This window comes from Malaclemys terrapin, chromosome 5 (genome assembly GCF_027887155.1).
Source record: "Malaclemys terrapin pileata isolate rMalTer1 chromosome 5, rMalTer1.hap1, whole genome shotgun sequence".
Classification (NCBI taxonomy): Eukaryota; Metazoa; Chordata; order Testudines; family Emydidae; genus Malaclemys; species Malaclemys terrapin.
This window is the reverse complement of record NC_071509.1, coordinates 5,430,676-5,452,852: the sequence shown is the minus strand read 5'-3', so window position 1 is coordinate 5,452,852 and position 22,177 is coordinate 5,430,676. Positions and strand designations below refer to the sequence as shown.

Below are 22,177 nucleotides of genomic sequence, written 5' to 3'. Positions count from 1 at the left end.
CTGAGGAGGAGGAGAGCTCTGGCCCCCCGATACGAGAACAGAGCTGGGGGGCGTTGCCACAGAGTGACTGCAAGGCCTCGTTCCCTTCCCCTCCCTGCCTCGGCGACGGATTTCCCTGGGACACCGAGCGCCGAATGGCCGGTGGGTGGTTCTTTGCTGCCTCCTCGTGTAATGGCTCCTAAGGCCCCATTCTGAAACGGGGGCTTGGCATTGAGCTGCTCAGACAAGCACTGTGCTCTAATGGCACCGATGTTTTAAACGCTCTTTCTAAAAACACCCGTAGCCCCCCTCCGATCCCTTAACACTCACGCCTCCCCTTGGAGAAGGGACTGCGAGCTCTTCGATTGTATGCAGTGTAGTTGTAGCTCTTAGATTGACTTTTGTTTCACCCCTTCTACATAGACTCTCTTCCTCCCCACCCCTTATGTTTAAAACACTAAAGACTCCCTCGGACGCGGGGCCTTTGGGGTGCTCACTCTGCTGCTCCCAGCGGAGGCGGGGGGAGGGTCCCTCCAGGTGTGTGTTGGGAGAGCAGAAATCCCATTGATCAGATGTGCGGTGTGACGTTGTGCAGTCTATATGGTTTTATAAAAACTTGATAATAAGTCAATATAATGTAACTGAGATAGTTTTAGAGAAAATACGGTAATAAGTGAATGTAACGTAACTGGGATATGCTTCATGCAAAAGGTCTCTTGTAAGGTATCATTACAAAGCTTATAAGCTACTGAGTATGATCATCTGATTTGTATGAATGTACCACTCTGGTATCTAAAACTAGAAATATAAAATGTAACTCTGAGGGCCTATTGTAATTGTGTAAAGTGTGGACCATTAATGATGGTTTGGAATCTTGATGACTCCCATTGTCTGCAGATGGCTGTATTTACCTGTGAGTCTTCCTGTATATGTGTGTGCTGGCAAGTGAGTAATGAAGTCTTGCAGTGACATGTGATCATGTCACCTGAACTGGAATCCATCTTTAACCTGGTGCTTTTCCAGTGGGGGGGGGGTGGAAACCCAGAGAGACAAAGAGTTCCCGCCTTATGCAAAAGATATATAAAGGGGGGGAAGAGAACAGAGAGAGAGAGAGAAGCCATCATGAAGAATCCCCTAGCTACCACCTGAGCTGCAACAAGAGCTGTACCAGGGGAAAGAATTGTGCCCAGGCCTGGAAGGTGTCCAGTCTGAGAAAAACTTACTGAAGCATCTCTGAGGGTGAGATTATCTGTATTCAGTTTGATTAGACATAGATTTGCGCATTTTATTTTATTTTGCTTGTGACTTACTTTGTTCTGTCTGTTACTACTTTGAACCACTTAAATCCTACTGTCTGTATTTAATAAAATCACTTTCTATTTAGTAATTTACTCAGAGTATGTATTAATACCTGGGGGAGCAAACAGCTGTGCATATCTCTCTATCAGTGTTATAGAGGGCGAACAATTTATGAGTTTGCCCTGCATAAGCTTTATGCAGGGTAAAACGGATTTATCTGGGTTTAGACCCCATTGGGAGTTGGGCATCTGAGTGCTAAAGACAAGCACGCTACTGCGAGCTGTTTTCAGGTAAACTTGCAGCTTTGGGACAAGTGATTCAGACCCTGGGTCTGTGTCTGGAGCCAGACGGGAGTGTCTGGCTCAGCAAGACAGGGTGCTGGAGTCCTGAGCTGGCAGGGAAAACAGAAGCAGGGGTAGTCTTTGCACATCGGGTGGCAGCTCCCAAGGGGGTTTCTGTGATCCAACCCGTCACATGCGGCATATGCTCTGAAGCCTTTGCCAGTGAAAGTGATCCGGAGACCTGCCTGTAACTAATCCCCACTCCGGTTACTGCCCTTTCCCTCATCCCCAGCCCTGCAACATGGCTCTGAGTCCAGGGTACTGGCACCCTTGGGGTGCTGCTGGGCTGGGTGGCCTCAGAAATTTTGGCCTGGCCCTGGGAAATTGTATAGCTGCTGCCTCTAGTCTCTCCCTAGAGGATGCAAAGGCCTTCAAGTGCTAGTTTTCCTAGGGTATTGCTGGGTGCTGCTGGCAAAGTTCTGACTCCATTAATGCCCACAGCAGCACAGGGAGCGATTTTTTTCCATTGTTATTTGAGGGAAAAACGCCTGATCTTTGTTTCTATTATGGTTGGAATTTGAGCCTTGACCTCTGTGCCTCAGCTTTTCCATATGCATGTGGTTTTATTTCTCTTCTAATTCAGATTTGCACTCCTTTTGCAAAGGAGGGGAGGGATAGCTCAGTGGTTTGAGCATTGGCCTGCTAAACCCAGGGTTGTGAGCAGGGCCGGCTCTAACTTTTTTTTGCTGCTTGGGGCAGCAAAAAAGTGCTGTCCCGCCGCGCCGCCGGAACACCCCCCCCCCCCGAACGCTGCGCCCCGCGCCGCCCCCCCCGCCGAGCGCCGCGCCGCCGGAGCCCTCCCCCCTGAGCGCCACGCCCCGCGCTGCCCGCACCGCTGGAGCCCGCCCCCCCCCCCGCCGAGCGCCGCGCTGCCGGAGCGCCCCCCCCCCCCGCGGAATGCCACGCCGCGTTGCCCACCGCCACCCCAAGATTGGCCGCCCCTTACCAGGTGCCGCCCCAAGCATGTGCTTGGTTGCCTTGTGCCTGGAGCCGGCCCTGGTTGTGAGTTCAGTCCTTGAGGGGGCCACTTAGGAATTGGGGGCAAAATCAGTACTTGGTCCTGCTAGTGAAGGCAGGAGGCTGGACTTGATGATCTTTCAGGGTCCCTTCCAGTTCTAGGAAATAGGTATATCTCCATATATTATTATCTCTGGATTGTGAGTGCCTGTTGAACGTAGTGCAGTGTTGCTGTACTCACTCTGAAGAGCAGACTGGGAACTGTAGGAGAAGTCTCACTGATTATATGTTGGATCAAGATGAGGCACTCGAGTTGCTCGTATTTATTTATTTTTTTAATCGAGAGAGAGGCCAAGATATACAAAAGACTGCCAAACAGTGGATTCCTTTCTCCCCGTATTTATTTATTTATTTTGGCTCATGTTCCTTTTATGGGAGTAGCTGGGTTAGTCAGTATTTTAAAACCGTGGTTCTCAACCAGGGGTATGTGTGCCCCTGGGGGTATGCAGAGCTCTTCCAGGGGGTACATCAACTCATCTAGAGATTTGCCTAGTTTTACAACAGGCTACAGAAAAAGCACTAGCTTTTAGAAGTCAGTACAAACTTGAATTGCATACAGACAATGACTTGTTTATACTGCTCCATATACGATACACTGAAATGTAAGTACAAGATTTATATTCCAATTGATTTATTTTACAATTATAGTAAAAATGAGAGTGTCATCAATTTTTCAGTACAGGTGTGGCTGTGACACTTGTATTTTTGTATCTGATTTTGTAAGCAAGTAGTTTTTAAGTGAGGTGTAACTTGGGGGTACGCAAGACAAATCCCGAGAGGGGTACAGTCATCTGGAAAGGTTGAGAGCCACTGTTTTTAAAAAACAGGGCAGACCTGTGCATCCAGGCTGTTGCAAATGTATGCCCCCTCCCCCGAGCCCCTGTGTAGACCTTAAAAAGAAGAACAGGAGTACTTGTGGCACCTTAGAGACTAACAAATTTATTAGAGCATAAGCTTTCGTGGACTACAGCCCACGCATCCGAAGAAGTGGGCTGTAGTCCACGGAAGCTTATGCTCTAATAAATTTGTTAGTCTCTAAGGTGCCACAAGTACTCCTGTTCTTCTTTTTGCGGATACAGACTAACACGGCTGTTACTCTGAAACTTGTGTAGACCTTAACACCCTCAGATCATAGTCTGACAAATAGCTGCTATGGTAGGAAGAATTGGGATGCGTTTCTTGGAATGTTTTCTACAGTTGGCTATGCTATGAGAATGTGAGTGGGGGAGGAAGAGGGCTGGGGCTAGGGAAGGGAAATCTAAACCCTGATGCGAAAATTTGCCTGGTAATTGCTCAAGCAAGAGACTCAAGGAAGAAGGTTTGTTGCTGATTGAATTCTGACTGTGTACTCAGTGCTCCGCAGACCTAGAGAAACTCCTAGTCCCTGCTGCAAGGAGCTTACAATCGAAAGACCCGGACAGCTTGCCTGTAATAGAAGAACAACCGTAGACTGTGAAGGAAGCCCCGTTGGGTATCAGCAAAGGGCTTTGAGGGGTGTTTTATGGTGGGGGTAGTTTGGTCAATGGACAGACAAGAAGGGGGGAGTTTCAGGTGAAGGGGTGGTTTGGAAGAAGGCACAAAGAGGAGAATGAAAGGGCTAGTTTAATAGAGGCTCTGGAGTAGTGTAGGCAGCATGGTGGTGATAAAATGGTTGCTTTTAACAGGCTTGCTGGGAGCTCATCTGACTGGATGCTGTAGACTGACAGGCCTTGTCATTTGCTCTGCTACTGGCTCACCGCGAGACCTTGGGCAAGCCACCTGACGACAGTGTGCCTCAGTTTCCTTATTGCTAAACTGAGGATGATGCCTCCACCTTGGATGAAGGGAGGTGTATATAAACTGCGAAGTGCTATTATTATTCCTGAATCTGACGACTTGAGTTGTTGGAATCGGAGTACTGGAGAGAGAGCGAGAGAGAGAGCGGAGACTTAGGCTTCACGAACTATCTGTCCTGTTTCTGCTAGAGCAAAGTGTAGTCCTGACACCAGGACACTGGCTCTTCTCCTAAAGTCTAAGTAGGGAAGCTAAAGGAAGCGGATTGACTGGCTGCTGGGAAAAGGAGGTAGTTACTGAGTGCCTGTTAGGTGCCTGGAACTGTTTACTGCTGTACTGCAGGAGGGCCCAAGGGCCCCAATCAGATTGGGGGGGGGGGTACAGCGCCCAGCCCAGTCAGAGAGGCTCTTGCCTCAAAGAGCCCGCGATCAGGATGGAAGTGACTCAGTGAGTGATTTGTTTCAGAGTAGCAGCCGTGTTAGTCTGTATCCGTAAAAAGAACAGGAACTTGTGGCACCTTAGAAACTAACAAATTTATTTGAGCATAAGCTTTCGTGGGCTACAGCCCACTTCATCGGATGCATAGAATGGAACATATAAGAAGAGTGCGTATATATATACATACAGAGAAGATGCCATACCAGCTCTAAGAAGCTAATTAATTAAGATGACCTGTTATCAGCAGGAAAAAAACTTTTGTAGTGATAATCAAGATGGTCAATGACAGACAGTTGACAAGAGGTGTAAGGATCGTTATCATAAGGAAAAAGCTTCAAGTAGTGTAATGCCTCAGCCATTCCCAGTCTCTATTCAAGCCTAAATTGATGGTATCTAGTTTGCATATTAATGCTAGTTCAGCAGTTTCTCGTTGGAGTCTGCTTTTGAAGCCTTTCTGTTGCAAAATTGCCACCTTCAGGTCTGTTACGGAGTGGCCAGAGAGGTTGAAGTGTTCTCCTACTGGTTTTTGAGTGTTATGATTCCTGATGTCAGATTTGTGTCCGTTTATTCTTTTGCGTAGAGACTGTCCGGTTTGGCCAATGTACATGGCAGAGGGGCAGTGAGTGAGTGTGGCAAACGAGGACAAGTGAACGGCAACAGGAAGGTGTGTTAGGTAAGCGGGCCGTGTGTGTGGTTTGCAGAGTTTTGTAACACAGCCAAATGAGGAACTAGTGTTGCTAGACCTTGCTGGCCCCATCTCAGTTTGACACTTAAATAATTTCTAGTGGTGTCATGCTTCAGGATCTAAAATCATGAGCCACCAAAATATTAGGGTCTTACAGAACCTTCTAGGAAAAGCGTGTGGTGAAAGGGGCTGTGTTGTCATGTCTCTCTCTTTCCTCTTGGGTTTATAGGGGAAATCTGGAAAAGCCTCCACTATGTCCAGCCAGGTACGTCCCCATGGTCCAATCCCTTTCAAAGTATATTGATTTCCAGTGGCAAGGACAGGGATTTTGCATGCTGAAGAGCCCAGTATGAAGGGTGTACATAAGAACGGCCATACTAGGTCAGACCAAAGGTCCATCAAGCCCAGTATCCTGTCCTCTGACACTGGCCAATGGCAGGTTCCCCAAAGGGAATGAACAGACAGATTATCATCTAATGATCCATCCCCTGTCGCCCAATCCCAGCTTCTGGCAAACAGAGGCTAGGGACCCCATCCTGGCTAATAGCCATTGATGGACCTATCTTCCATAAATCTGTCTAGCTCCCTAATGAACCCCGTTATAGTATTGGCCTTCACAACACACAACAAGGAGTTCCAGAGGTTGACAGTGCGTTGTGTGAAAAAATACTTTCTTGTGTTTGTTTTAAACTGCTACCTATTAATTGCATTTGGTGGCCCCTTGTTCCTGTATTATGAGAAGGAGTAAATAACACTTCCTTATTTACTTTCTCTATACCACTCATGATTTTATAGACCTCTATCATATCCCCCCTTAGTCGTCTCTTTTCCAAGCTGAAAAGTCCCAGTCTTATTAATCTCTCCTCATATGGAAGCCGTTCTATACCCCTAATCATTTTTGTTCCCCTTTTCTGAACCTTTTCCAATTCCAATATATCTTTTTTGAGATGGGGCGACCACATCTGCATGCAGTATTCAAGGTGTGGGCGTACCATGGATTTATATAGAGGCAATATGATATTTTCTGTCTGAATATCTATCCCTTTCTTGATGATTCCCAACATTCTGTTCGCTTTTTTGACTGTGTTGCACATTGCGTGGATGATTTCAGAGACCTATCCACAATGACTCCAAGATCTCTTTCTTGAGTGGTAACAGCTAATTTAGACCCCATCATTGTATACGTATAGTTAGGATTATGTTTTCCAATGTGCGTTACTTTGCATTTATCAACATTACATTTCATCTGCCATTTTGTTGCCCAGTCATCCAGTTTTGTAAGATCCTTTTGTAGCTCTTTGCAGTCTGCCTGGGACTTAACTATCTTGAGTAGTTTTGTATCATCTGCAAATTTTGCCACTTCACTGTTCACCTATTTTTCCAGATCATTTATTAATATGTTAAATAGGACTGGGCCCAGTACAGATCCCTGGGGGACACTACTATTTCCCTCTCTCCATTCTGAAAACTGAGCATTTATTCCTACCCTTTGTTTCCTATCTTTTAACCAGTTACCAATCCATGAGAGAACCTTCCCTCTTATCCCATGACTGCTTACTTTGCTTAAGAGCCTTTGGTGAGGAACCTTGTCAAAGGCTTTCTGAAAATCTAAATACACTATATCCACTGGATGTCCTTTGTCCGCATGCTTGTTGACCCCCTCAAAGCATTCTAATAGATTGGTGAGGCGTGATTTCCCTTTACAAAAACCATGTTGACTATTTCCCAACAAATTATGTTCATCTATATGTCTGACAGTTTTGTTCTTTACGCTAGTTTCAACCAATTTGCCCGGTACTGAAGGGAGGTTTACTGGCCTGTAGTTGCCAGGGTCACCTCTGGAGCTCTTTTTAAAAATTGGTGTCACATTAGCTATTCTCCAGTCACTTGGTACAGAAGCTGATTTAAATGATAGGTTACAGATGACAGTTAGTAGTCCTGTAATTTCACATTTGAGTTCTTTCAGAACTCGTGGGTGAATACCATTATTACTTATTACTATTTAGTTTATCAGTTTGTTCCAAAACCTTCTCTAATGACACCTCAATTTGAGACAGTTCCTCAGATCTGTCACCCAAAAAGAATGGCTGAGGTTTGGGAATCTCCCTCACATCCTCAACTGTGGAGACCGATGCAAAGAATTCATAATGTCTGCGACTAAATATTTGATGGGAAACATTTTCTTTAGCCTTTATTCCCTCCTGCCCCACAGGAGCAATACTTTATAGCTGACTACACCTGTGAATGGTTTGTCTCAGAGAAACACCTTGACTTCCCGGGGAGCATCGTGAAGAGAACACAACCTACAGGCGGATGTCTAGGAAGCTAGCACAACCTCCTTCTGTTCCAGTACCAAGCTGGTTTGAATTGATGTGGCTGGGCTGCCGGGGTCTGGTTAGAAAGACAAATACAATATTTTAAGAGGCACTGAAGTCAAGGATGCTCAGCCTGACCTAGCTGACTTTTTTTCTGGGTTCTCACTGTGCAGCTCTTAACTGGAGAGCTAACAATATTTGGGGGATAATGGAGGTAAAAGCTTCAGCTGAATTGGTGCCCATGTGCCGATGAGAATGTGTTGTTCAGGGATTAGATCTAGGGACTGGGAGCCACATCTCCTGGGTTTCAGAGTAGCAGCCGTGTTAGTCTGTATCCGCAAAAAGAAGAACAGGAGTACTTGTGGCACCTTAGAGACTAACAAATTTATTAGAGCATAAGCTTTCGTGGACTACAGCCCACTTCTTCGGATGCATATAGAATGGAACATATATTGAGGAGATATATATACACACATACAGAGAGCATAAACAGGTGGGAGTTGTCTTACCAACTCTGAGAGGCCAATTAATTAAGAGAAAAAAAAAAAACTTTTGAAGTGATAATCAAGCTAGCCCAGTACAGACAGTTTGATAAGAATTGTGAGAGTACTTACAAGGGGAGATAGAATCAATGTTTGTAATGGCTCAGCCATTCCCAGTCCTTATTCAAACTGGAGTTGATTGTGTCTAGTTTGCATATCAATTCTAGCTCAGCAGTCTCTCTTTGGAGTCTGTTTTTGAAGTTTTTCTGTTGTAATATAGCCACCCGCAGGTCTGTCACTGAATGACCAGACAGGTTAAAGTGTTCTCCCACTGGTTTTTGAGTATTTTGATTCCTGATGTCAGATTTGTGTCCATTAATTCTTTTGCGTAGAGACTGTCCGGTTTGGCCAATGTACATGGCAGAGGGGCATTGCTGGCACATGATGGCATATATCACATTGGTAGATGTGCAGGTGAACGAGCCCCTGATGGTATGGCTGATGTGATTAGGTCCTATGATGGTGTCACTTGAACAGATATGTGGACAGAGTTGGCATCGGGGTTTGTTACAAGGATAGGTTCCTGGGTTAGTGGTTTTGTTCAGTGATGTGTGGTTGCTGGTGAGTATTTGCTTTAGGTTGGGGGGTTGTCTGTAAGCGAGGACAGGTCTGTCTCCCAAGATCTGTGAGAGTAAAGGATCATCTTTCAGGATAGGTTGTAGATCTCTGATATCTCCTGGGTTCTTTTCCCAACTTTGCCGCAGATTTGTTGCAGAACTGGGCACTTGGCTCTCTCTGCCTTATTATCCCAATTTTGCAGGTGGGATCAATCTGGGGGTGGGAAGGATGTGAGATCCATTAACTTTGGTAATAGCTTTGAGATTCTTGGACTGAAAAGTGCAGTATCGGTTATTGCTGTTCCTAGTTTTTTGAGAACAGCTCTCTGGTGTAGCATGGCTTTGTCGAGACGCTCTTTTACAGTCAAGCACTGTCACCGTTACTGGGAAAGGATTTTAACTCAGTACAGTTCTGAAGCTTGTAAAGGGCTTTTAGTCTGGGTGTTTCATTTACTGCTCAGGGAGGGCAGGCACAGAAATTTAACATCAGGGAAATGGGAAGATTTATTTTTTTCTCCACATGACAAAATTGTTGGTTTTTTATGTTTGTTTTTGTTCTTTAAATTCAAACAGTTGTGAAAAATAATTGTGGTGGGGTGGGGATTCAATCAGAGGCTGTAGAAGGAGTTTCAGGTTCTTGGGTTCTCTGGCAAATACCTATCCTTAGATCACCTTACACTCCTGGGGGCGGGAAATGCCTGTTTGGATTCTGATGTTGACAGGAGTCGTCATACAAGTTCTTTTTTTCCCACTGTCAAAAACCGGTATTGAGCAGAATTTCTAGAATGGGAGTTCTCCCTTCCCATATTTAAAGAGGTGTGGCTGAGAGTGGCAGTTGTAGAAGGAGCAGGCAGTCAGAACTCCTGGGTTCTAGCCCAATGCATGGTGCTGACTCGATGCATTTTACTGGTCAGTTAATCTCTCTGTCTCCTGTAAAAGGGGCACAAAAATACAATGTGTTCCAATGCTGCCAAGTTGCAATGTGCTTTAAGTGCAAGGTGATGGTGTTAATGTGTTCTTGACGTCAGGGCTTCAAAAAACCTGTTTCCCGCAGGGGAGGGGGAAGTTTCCTCTGGCAAGTGAAGGGACCTGCGTAATGCAGCACTTTTTAAAAGGAGTTTCAACCCTTTTGGTTGTGAAGACATTTTTTCCGAATGTGAGTACAAACGTGTACTGATGCAGTGTCGCCTCCCTGAGCCTGCAGCCCTGTCCGCTGCTCAGATCTTTGCCAGCTGCTTCAGAGTGAAATTAGCACAACTCTGCTCACTTTCACTGCTGCTGTACAGAACATAAGAACAGCCATATTGGGTCAGACCAACGGTCCATCAAGCCCAGTATCCTGTCTTCTGACAGTGGCCAATGCCAGGTGCCCCAAAGGGAATGAACAGAACAGGGAATCATCAAGTGATCCATCCCCTGTTGCTCATTCCCAGATTCTGGCAAACAGAGGCTGGGGACACCATCCCTGCCCATCCTGGCTAATAGCCATTGATGGACCTATCTTCCATAAATCTATCTAGCTCCCAAATGAACCCCGTTATAGTATTGGCCTTCACAACATCCTCTGGCAAGGAGTTCCAGAGGTTGACAGTGCGTTGTGTGAAAAAATACTTTCTTGTGTTTGTTTGAAACATGCTACCTTTTAATTTCATTTGGTGGCCCCTTGTTTCTGTATTATGAGAAGGAGTAAATAACACTTCCTTATTTACTTTCTCAATACCACTCATGATTTTATAGACCTCTATCATATCCCCCCTTAGTCGCCTCTTTTCCAAGTTGAAAAGTCCCAGTCTTATTAATCTCTCCTCATATGGAAGCCGTTCTATACCCCTAATCATTTTTGTTCCCCTTTTCTGAACCTTTTCCAATTCCAATATCTCTTTTTTGAGATGGGGTGACCACATCTGCACGCAGTATTCAAGGTGTGGGTGTACCATGGATTTATATAGAGGCAATATGATATTTTCTGTCTTATTATCTATCCCTTTCTTGATGATTCCCAACATTCTGTTTGCTTTTTTGACTGCCGCTGCACATTGAGTGGATGATTTCGGAGAACTTTCCACAATGACTCCAAGATCTTTCTTGAGTGGTAACAGCTTATTTAGACCCCATCATTGTATATATATAGTTAGAATTATGTTTTCCAATGTGCGTTAGTTTGCATTTATCAACATTAAATTTCATTTGCCATTTTGTTGCCCAGTCATCCAGTTTTGTGAGATCCTTTTGTAGCTCTTTGCAGTCTGCCTGGGACTTAACTATCTTGAGTAGTGTTGTATCATCTGCAAATTTTGCCACCTCACTGTTTACCCCAATTTCACATTTGAGTTCCTTCAGAACTCGTGGGTGAATACCATCAGGTCCTGGAGACTTATTACTGTTTAGTTTATCAATTTGTTCCAAAACTTCCTCTAAAGACACCTCAATTTGGGACATTTCCTCAGATCTGTCACCCAAATGAATGGCTGAGGTTTGGGAATCTCCCTCATATCCTCAACAGTGAAGACTGATGCAAAGAATTAATTTAGTTTCTCTGCAATGGCCTTATCATCTTTGAGTGCTCCTTTAGCATCTCGATTGTCCAGTGGCCCCACTGGTTGTTTAGCAGACTTCCTGCTTCTGATGTATTTAAAAAAAAAATTGCTACTACTTTTGGAGTCTTTGGCTAGCTGTTCTTCAAATTCTTTTTTGGTCTTTCTAATTCTATTTTTAGAGTTCATGCTCTTTTGTATTTTCCTCATTAGGATTCATCTTCCACTTTTTAAAGGATGCCTTTTTGCCTCTCACTGCTTCTTTTACTTTGTTGTTTAACCACGGTGGCTTTTTTTTTGGTTCTCTTACTATGTTTTTTAAATTGGGGGATACATTTAAATTGAGCCTCTATTATGGTGTCATTAAAAAGTTTCTACGCAGCTTGCAGGGATTTTACTTTTGGTACTGTACCTTTGAGTTTCTTTTTCACTAACCTCCTCATTTTTGTATAGTTCCCCTTTCTGAAATTAAATGCTACAGTGTTGGGCCGCTGTGGAGTTTTCCCCGCCACAGGGATGTTCATAATATAATTAAATTTGTCAGTACAGACGGTCCCCGGGTTATGCAAACCTGACTTACGGAAATCCGCAGTTATGGAAAAAGTTCCGTAGGCTAGAAAGGTTTTGTTTTTGTTTTTTTGCGTAATGGTCGGGTATATGTTCCCGACTTACGTAAAATTCAAGTTACGCAAGGCATTCCGGAACGGAACGCTTGCGTAAGTCGCGAGCGTCCGTATTACCAAGCAGACCAGCTATATTCACCTCTTGGACCTGATCCTGTGCTCCACTTAGGACTAAATCAAGAATTGCCTCTCCCCTTGTGGGTTCCAGGACCAGCTGCTCCAAGAAACCATCATTTAAGGTGTCAAGAAACTTTATCTCAGCATCTCTTCCTGAGGTGACGTACCCTGTCAATATGGGGATAGTTGAAATCCCCCATTATTATTATTGAATTTTTTATTTTAATAGCCTCTCTAATCTCCCTGAGCATTTCAGAGTCACTAACACCATCCTGGTCAGGTGGTCTGTAGTATAGCCCTACTGCTATATTCTTATTATTCAAGCATGGAATTACTATCCATAGAGATTCTGTAGTCACAATTTAGTTCATTTAAGATTTTTACTTCATTTGATTCTACGCTGGTAGGCAGAAGCCAGGCTCTCAAGAATCGTGTCAGTTTCATGCTGCTGATGGAGCTGCGTGCAATTCAACTCCCACTGAATATTTACAGCCCTCTGTTCTTCAGAACTCTCTACAAACATTCATTTACTAGTCCCCAGCAGCCCTGTGGGATAGTCAAGTATTATCACAGTGTTATACATGGGAAATGTGGGGCACGGAGTGGCTAAGTGACATGGACAAGATCCCAGGGGTCACTGGTGTCAGAGTGAGGGTTAGAACTTGGGTATTCCTGGCTCCCAGCTCTTTGATCAGACGTCTGACTGCACAGCGCTCCGTTATGCATGGGCCATACTCAAACTCCCAGCCAGGAGAGGGAAGCAGGGGGCCAGCTGCCAGCAAGGGAGAGAAATGGAATGTATGTGGGAGAGGTGAGGAGATTGACAAAAGCGAAAGCAAGATCAAGTCCGTTAAACTCCTCCAGATGTAAAAGCAGTGGAGGCAATCACTGGAAATGTTGTGCATCGGAGGCGTAGTGCCAGAGAAGTCCTAGAACCTTCCCCAGAGAATGGGAACGTGGGGTGTCAGGCTCTGCAGAGCAGGGTGGGAGTGTAGCTCTGATCCTAATACATCAAACAACACCGATGTTTTCAGGACCGCTCCTTGACCTCAGACTTACAGCGAAGAAGGGTGATTTTTTGTTTTGTTTTAAATTGAAGTGGGAGTTTACTTTCCATTGAGGCAATGCAGAGCACGCACGCCCCCTAGTGTAAAGTGTCTTTATTTCAGAGGAGTAAAACGGAAGCCGAAATTCTGCTTTCTGGAGGATTTCTAAAGACTGTGACCATTTCTAAAAAGCTTGTACCTTGGACTAGAGAACACCCAGGAGAGGTGACAGCTGCCCCTGCTGATCACAGACACTGTAGGCGAAGGGAGTGCCAAGTATTTGAGTGTCTGATCTCCAGTAGAATATGTGTGTGTGTAACCCCCTTTGAATGCCAGGGGGTTCTGTGTGTATCTCGAAGGGAGTAAATACAGTTGGTCCCAGGGCCGTCCTTACCCATACGCAAAGTACGCAGCTGCGTAGGGCACCAGGAAATTTGGGGCACCAAATTTCCTGGTGCCCTGCGCAGCTGCGTGCTGCTCCAGCCCTTGCTCCGGCTGTGCCCCAGGGCCCCCGCCCCTGCTCCAACCAACCTCTTCCCCCAGCCCTGCCCCAGCCCCACCCCCACTCCCCTGAGGAGTCCAGAAGCGGTCAGGCTCCCTGCACTCACCGGTAAGTGGAGTGACCCAGCCCCAGCCTGCTCCGCTCTCCTGGCTCCCAGCCGCGCCGCCGGCGAGTGCTGGGGGGCGGTTCTCCCCTCCCCCCCAAGCCTGGGAGCCAGGGGAGCAGAGCAGGCCGGAGCTGGGTCACTCCACTTCCTGCAGGAAGTGGTCAGCCCCCCATCCCCTGCGGAGGCCTGGGGCCGGGCCCCACACAGCCCCCCGCCCTATGGGGGGGCTGCATAGGGCACCAGAATAGCTAGGGACAGCCCTGCCAGATCCTGCAGAAATGTGACATTTCAGTATTCCTAAATCTGTTGAAATTGGCTTTGCTTTTTTTTCTCTAGTACTGCCACGCTCCCCCCCCCCCCCCCCCCAAGCCTCTTAGGCCACAGCTAATGCTGTTCTGTAGTGGATCCCGTCATAGCTATATCGCTGAGAGCTGGAAGGATGCCCTGGGTGCTGGGGACCGTTCAGTCTTATTTGCAGGGTGGGAAGGATTTTGGCTTTAGCGCTAATGTCTGGTGTGGCCACACGTAAGGTGACTAGGAGGCTGAGCAGTGGCTGGCAGATCCTTCTTGGAAGGGTGTACATGGATATGCTTCCAGTAACTCCTGTTCTTCCAGCAGAAATACAGTTCTCACAATCCACAGAGAGAAACGTACAGGTTTTTGTAGCTAATGACAGAGGGTTGCACACTTTGCTGTTCATGTTGACCAAGCTCTCTGCCTTGTTCAACCTTTTAAGTGCAAATGTAGGTCGGGGTGGAGGTGTGGCTGGCCAGAGCGTGAGGGGCCTGGCTGGGGACTGGGGCCAAGAGCCCAGGAGGGCAGGGTAGCGGCATTGGGGGCGGGTGAGGGTCTATTTCGGAGCCACCTGGCTGGAATGGGGAGGAGGGCCTTGTGTTGGCTATACAGCTCAGCCTCCATTCTAGTAAGCTGCTGCCTGTGATGTGTAGATAGCAGCAAGAGGGCGCCAGAGAGCTTCCTCTGCCGGCATCACAAAAGGGGCAGTTTATGGGTTAATTTCAGGCTCTTTTAGTTTCTACCGAAATCAGCAGGGGTCTGCCTGGTGCTCCCTTGAACGTTCTCCGACGACGTTCTACCATCCCTCGGATGCCGTTTTCTGAAGTTGTCGTGTTACAGATGTACGAATGGAGAAATGCCATCAAGGTGAGCGTAGGGCCTCGCTTTGCTTGGCCCCCAAAAATACCGAAACCAATTCAGAGCTAGCACTGCAGGTGCCATGCTGCGTACCCTGGGCCAGGTCTTGCTGGTGTATTTAGCCATGGAGAATTGTAGAGCTGGAAGGTCAAGAGAAAAATCCAGATGTCCCTGAGCGAAGGTGGATTGGAGGCAGGAATTGCAGCACTAGAGGCGGTTAAACAAACATGACAGTGGCTCTGTGGGCGGAGGGGATGGGCTTGTGGTTAAAGCCATGGCCCCAGAACTCTGGAGACGGGTTCTCTTCTTGGCCTTTCCACAGACTTTCTGTGGGATATCCCTGGGCCTCCACCACTTGGTTCCTTGTGGGGTCACTTACTCTGTGCCAAGGGGAGGTAAAATGGTCTCAAATCCGAAGTCTCTACTCACACCCTGGTGGTGTTTTTACATTTGCTGTGCACAGACGTGAATGGCAACACAAGGTGCCAGGCAGTGGGGAATTTGGGTCATCTGTCCGAGTTTCCCGTCTGTAAAGCAGGGGTGATGAGAATGATGCTTTCCTACTGCACAGCAGTGTTATGAGCATAAACCTGTTAGGCATTTGCATGTTTCAGTACCGAGTGCCACTGAATGGCTTGTGAATAATTCAATAAAATGTGTCTCTCGTGTAATGCCATTGTCGTCCATGGAATTACACAGAGATGGCCCATTATATGCTTCCTGTAGCAGCACTCTGTCTTCCACCCAAGGTTGATTAATGCTCGATCTGTGAAAGATGGTTGCAGTGGACCCTGGAACAATACAGAATGTGCCCAAAGTTTGGTTTCAGTGTCAAGTTTGTGTTGGGCCACGTTCATCAATCTTAGTGAAGGTTCACAGGCTGGGACTGCCTTATGGTTTGGGGCACAAACCACATGTGTGAAATTCAGAGGCTTTATTTGTCCCAGTGAGTCCTTTGTTTCATTGTAAAGAAATCTGGTCTTGATTTTCAACACTGCACCTGGATCGCTTTCTGTTCTTTCGGATTAAATAGTAAGTGATTTGCGGGGAGGTTGCTGACAGTGGAAGGCTCATCGGAGTTTCACCAGAACTGCATTTCTTTGAGTGCTCTCATTGGCTAGTGTGGCTTTTAGCTGGAGCTGCCGTTCGGAGGAGGAATAGACGGATCCTTTCCTCCATCAGCAGAATGGGATGGGGCTGTGTAAAAAGGAATTCATGTTACACTCCTGTTCCAGGGACACAGACAACTTGAAATCCAGTCCACTATGCAAAAGAAACATAATGTCAGGCACTGCATTTCCCCCCCAAATTCTGCCCCTTGCCTCAAAATGAGATTTTTTTTCCTTAAAAAAAACCCAAACAAACAAAAAAGTTTCTCTTCCGATCATTGTAGGACAAATCCACAAACAGCAGGTGAAACTGACTAGCCAGAAGGTAAAATGGGTCAAACACAAAGTAAAATGGGTCAAACACAAAGTAAGTGTGTGTGTGTGTGTGTGTGTGTGTGTGTGTGTGTATTTTTTCAGTCTAAGTGGCATGAGATATGTAACAATAATACCCCCCCCCCCCAGAAACCCAGAGATGGATTTAGTTGGGATTGGTCCTGCTTTGAGCAGGGGGTTGGACTAGATACCTCCTGAGGTCCCTTACAACCCTGATATTCTATGATTCTTTAAGTTGCCTTCGCTGCGTTCCCCCCAGAGCAGCTCTGCTGAGGTTTTTGAGGCCAGCCTTTTGGCCTTTGCTACTGCTTTCCCCCATTCCATCTAAACTCTTACGTATAGCTCTGGTTTTCAAAACATGCATCCATGCTGCGTTTGTTTCTTACTCTGGAAATCTCCCGGCGTACCTTGCACAGCCTGGCTTTGGGCAACAACCTGGCAGTACCAACTCGGCCTAGAGGCATGCGATGACTGAAATTTACTAAGGAAGCGAGCTCAGTTTACAGCCTTCATGGAGAAGTTTATAAATCACAAAAAAAGGGAGCAGGGGAAGAGAATTTCGATGGGGAATTTGTTTTAAAATACCTCAGTGGCATGAGAAGTCAAGTGGCAATCCCTCCTCAGTGACCACTTTATCTTAGAACTGCTCAAGCAAGAAGAGGGTGCTGTGGGAGGCACCAGACTTGCCAAGAGCCCAGCATTTGTGGTTTCTTCTCTCTAACAAGGGCTGGTGGCTGAAAGCAGAGCAGGTAGCTACGTGTTTTCTCCTTGGCTCAGAGATTAGCGATGCCATTGGCTCCTGTAAGGGCACCGGCCCGAAGACCCTGAATTGGGTCTTATGAGGAGAACATAACGCCCAAAGGTCTGCAAGAATCAGGGTCCAGGTGTGCTGAAGCAGAGACCCTGCCACCATCTTCAATTCGTTTGTACAAAGTGAGTGTGCCAAGCAATAGGAAGGAGGCTGGGAAGACAGCGGGATGACCACCCGATTATGCGGCTGGGGATGGGCACAGTGTTACGTACCAGATCACTGATCCCTCTAAAAAATGATCTTTTTGGAAAGTCCTCATTGACCCAGCCCCTGAGCTCCTGCTCCAAACAAGTGACCGTGACGACTTATGATTTTTATACTATTTGTTTGGTTCCCCTGGTCTTTATAGTCTCCCCCCAACCACCCCGCTACTGGCTGTCAGGAGACAGAGGTGGATCCTTACAGGAGCCAGAGGGCAAACACCCCACGGATTGGCTGTAGGGCATATGATCTGAAGTCTGGGGAAGGGAAGATGCCACCAGTGTGTTGGTTACCTCCCTGTTCTAACAGCTCAGAGTCTGGAGCTGCTGGGAGGGTGCTGTCCCCCTGGTGCAGCTGGAAATGGGGGGCTGTTGGGATAAATGTGCCCCCAAACCCCTAGCCTCTAGGAAGTACAGGGCAAGGGGATTCAGCTATCCCTTGTGCTTCTCACTGCTGAGTCTTGGAGGAAAGGGTTGGAGGGGAAGGATTGCCTTGTGGTTGAAACACTGGCTTGAGTGGGAATTCCTGGCTGCACCAGGGACTCCCGTGTGACCTCATGCAAGTCTGTTAAGTTCTGTGTCTCAGCCCAGGGGTAATCCTACTGACCTGCTGCCTGGGGCCTCATGCGGCTCCACTCCAGAGGTTTGTGAAATGGGTTGAGTTGAGCTGGCAATGCTCCATAAAGGAGGAGGATGATAGCCTCTGACCCATTGTAAAGGTGGGGAAGGATCTGCATCTCCATTGGTACAGCCAGGGAAATTGAGCCGCCGGGGTGGCGCGGGGGAGGTGTTAATGGCCTGTTTCTTGGTGGTGCTGAGATCCCTGCAGCTTCCTGTTGAGTGGAACGAGGGCTAGCTCAGCGCCTCGGAGACACGGAACAGGAGTGGCTTGCCCAAACATCACACAGGGAACCAGCGGCAGAGGTAGGAACAGAACCCAGGTCTCCTGACTCCCAGCCCAGTGCCCTGGCCACATGCTGCCCCCTGCTGTTCATCATTTGTTTTCTCTTCAGCTATAACTGCAGTTCCTGTGCTGACTTCAGTATTCAGGGGGTTCTGTGGGAGGAGGGGAGAGGGAGGATTTTGAGAGCCTCTCTCTGCTGACCTGATGTGAAACCAAGCAAACGACCAGACTCTGGAGTAAGTCACTCTGGGCTTGGGCTTGCAACCCTGACTCACGTGAGTCAGCCTTACTCATTCCAGGAGCCCTCCTGAATTCAGTGGGACTACTCAAGTGAGAAAGGGACTACTACTCACATGGGTAGAATTGGAAAATTGGCATCCAGTACAAGTTATCAATCAATGAACAGGGAGTTTGGGCCACAGGCGTTGGATTGGGGCCCCTCTCCAGTTCTGCGTCCCTCCAAGGTCATTAGTTACCCCTGTGGTTCAGAGCTTTAGGAATTCCATATGTTGTAAAGAAACGGAGCGGGGGGGAAGGGGGTTACGAGAGCTGCCTTGAAACAAGGGTATCCCTTTCCTTCATACCAGCGCATGCACTGTCCATGCATCTCTGTCTTAATCATTGCTCTGCTTAACAGGAAGGAATGTGTGATCCCTGCAGCACTGCACAGCTTTGACCATAAGTGTTTTTGTGGGGTGGGGGGGGTGGGGGGGGGTGAATATACTTAAGCGCTGTCATAGTATTAACCAGGAGGACTATTTTGTCTTCCCTCCACAGCCTGGAAGTGTCTCCTAAGGTAGAAACCAGCTCAGATGCACCTTCTCACTTTTCCCCTTGCTCCCCTGTCCAGTGTCCTCCTGCTGGTACAGTCCATCCTGCTCGCATGCAAAGCACTAACCTTTTAACTGCTACTGAAGAAAGCCAGTTTGGATGCCTGTCCCCTACCAACCCATTCCTCCACTCCCTGCACAGCAACCCTTTCTTTGAGGACCTCCTTGCTGACCAGGTACTAAACTCTCCTTCCCCTACTCACTTTTTCTCTAGTTTCCACTCTGGGTCGCAAGCTACCAAAGAGGTCGTTGGGCACCTTTATTCCTCTGAGGATTACAGTCCCTCTGCCTCCATAGGACTTAACAAACCACAGCAGGAGTCTTCAACCCAAAGCGCTGGCGCCCCTATTCCAGAAGCCACTCCCACACCCCAAGGACTCCGCCCTCCTCGAGAACAGACTCCTGTTGCTCCTCCCGTCTGTGACTGGGATGACACCTTTGATGCCTTTGCAACGAGTAGACTCAAACCAGAAATTCGGGAGGAAAGCCTTTTGGCTTCTGTAGTTATGGAGGGCCTGGCCTACGTCGATGATCCGAGTCCAACAGAAAGCCCAGCTGAACTGGCTCAGGAAAACAAGACTGAAATAGCTAAGACTGAGCCACAAGCTATTGATGAAGTGTCTCTAGGCCCCGGGTCCTGGGCAGATGTAACGCTCTTAAAAGGAATGGAGGCAAACTTACTGAAGACAGTGCAGGAAGCTACGCCGAGAGAAGATGGTGTGTTGGGTCATTTGCCTTTAAGCTCTCTGTTGGAGAGTGAGAAAACTAGCACCTCTCCACCTTGGTCAGCCTGGTCTGCAGTGGGAGCTTCGGGGAAGGAGGAGGATGTAGCAGCATTGACTACTCAGAATAGTGCCAGAGCGAAATGGGCCCCAGAAACGGTGCACGTAGAAAAACCGACTGTAGCATACAATGAGGAGGAGCCCAGTAGTGCAGGGGAAGATGAATGGACGACCACAGGCACAGAAACAATTGGCGGTCTATCGGAAAGCGACCGAACTGTCGCCGAGAAGGAACACGAGGTTGAAGAGAGCAGGTTCAGGCCGTGTCCACCTTCCGATGACGGCATCTTCGAAGAGGAAAGCAGCCCTGTGAGTGCCCCAGGCTTATTGACCAAAAGCAATTTAGTCTTGGAGAAACCCAGTAAGGCACTTCCTGGGAATAACGCTGTCCTACCATCGTTGGTGTCAAAAGTGGAAGCAGCGGAGAAGCCGCCAGCTGTAGTTGACGTCAGTGATGGTCAGGATTCTAGTAACACAGAGGGGATGATTGATATAAAGCCACCCGGAGGTGGGCTTCAGATTAGTGCACAACTGGAGGCAGATGAAGCCAGCATGAAACTAGGTTCTGACTTTCACGAGATACACGTCCCCTCCGCTGTATGGACTGAGACCCCAGAGAGAGAGGAGGAGAACAGCGAGGCAGCTGGTTTGGAGGTGACCATGGGGGCACCGCCGCCAAAGCCTCGGCGATGGTTCACACCCGGGGATTTCAGAGAGGAAGGTGATGAGGCCAATTTGGAGACACAGAGGAGCCAGCAAGACAACAAATCTCAGCGTGAAAATGAGGAGGGCCCAGAGGTGGAAATTCACCCGCAATATACCCCTGTAAGCCGAGAGAACGGTTCCCCAGTGGCTGCCAGCCCACCTGCGTTGGGAGCAGCGATAATTGAAGCAAAAGCGAGGTCTGTCCCTTCGGTCGCTGGAGAAGCTGATTCCGCCACAGAGGACTGGGTGGCTAATTTGAAGGCAAAAGCTAATGAGTTCGCAGAACGGGACACCTCTTCTGGGGAAAACCTGCTAGAGATAAATGAGGAGACTGGGGCTGAGCAGTTCGAGACTTGCCCTTCGAAATTCTCACTAGACAGATTAGGCCTGTCAGATGCTGAAGACGACGCAAACAAATTGGAAACGGTAAAGCCAGGCTTCCCTCCCCAGTCACAAGAGCTCACCGAGCGACGCTCCGGCGCCGGGTGGGGCTTGTCGGAGACTGCACCGGCGTTCCCAGAGAGGAACGAAATACTCCCTGAGCAGCTGATTCCTTCAAAGCCCGATACGCCCAGAGATCCGGAATCCAGCCGATCGCTGCCGTTCTGCATGGCTGTGGAGGAGCAGTGGCCAGCTACTCACTACCCAAGCCCCAGCCCAGCTAGCCAGCTTGAAAGGTCAGATCTGCAAGAGCATCCCTCGCGGCCAAGGCCTAAATCGGGGCAGGGAGCTAACCAGGGCCATCCTAGCAAAACACCAGCCCAGCCAGCTGAACGGGAGCCTCAAGCCCCCGAAGCGTTAGTGAGCCCGACCAGGGCATCGGAGCAGGGTAGCGATACAGCCGACAGGCCCGAGCCATTGTCGAGTCAGCGGTTTAGCTGGTCAGCAGATCGAGTGATAGACTTCAAAAAGGCTGACTTCTGGAGGCCAGTGAGCGGGGAGGAGGGCAGAGAGCAGGATGACATTTCAACCCTGGGCAACCCTTTCACCCCCCGAGTCAGCCCCTCTTCCCCAAACAATCCCTTTGTGGAAAAGCCACCAGACGTGCTCCCGATTCGGGCCACGTCACCCGAAAGGCCTGGTCAGGGAGGCTTAAACTTCAAAGACCTTCATGAGGAAGCTGCTCCACATGGCTTCCAGCCTGCTAACCTCCCAGGGAACCAGCTAGTTGAACCTCCTCTCTTGCATGGCAACCAACCCTTGGCCTTCTCCACACCTTCCCTTGTGGCTGCGACTAACCCCCAGCAGTTCAATTTCCCTTCCCCCATCATGTGCCCTACAACGGGTGGGGTGCCTGCGGTGACCAGCCGGGCAGCAGCCCAGTCCTCCTGCCCTTTGCTGCAGACCGGTGGCATGAAAGTCTCAACGCTCACGGTTTTGCCCAAGGAGACACAGCCGGCTGAGAAGCCCTCTTTCCATCAGACAAGCAGGTGAGCACTCCGGGGGAGGTGAAGGGTGTGTCCTTGAGGGGAAAATA

At 48.1% G+C, this 22,177-nt stretch overlaps 1 protein-coding gene across 3 annotated transcripts in view; it reads left to right on the top strand.

Annotated features, from left to right (window-relative positions):
* The window catches only part of RAB11FIP5 (RAB11 family interacting protein 5), a 114,239-nt gene that overhangs the window by 76,575 nt on the left and 15,487 nt on the right, over positions 1 to 22,177 (top strand). The window contains exon 4 of one of the 3 annotated variants that reach the window (XM_054029576.1): positions 19,428 to 21,377. The exons of 1 other annotated variant lie outside the window; for it this stretch is intronic. In XM_054029576.1, coding sequence (XP_053885551.1) covers positions 19,428 to 21,377 — 1,950 coding nt within the window. Of the gene's footprint in view, positions 1 to 19,427; positions 22,131 to 22,177 lie in introns of all 3 variants that reach the window. One more of the 3 variants, XM_054029575.1, reaches the window with a different exon arrangement.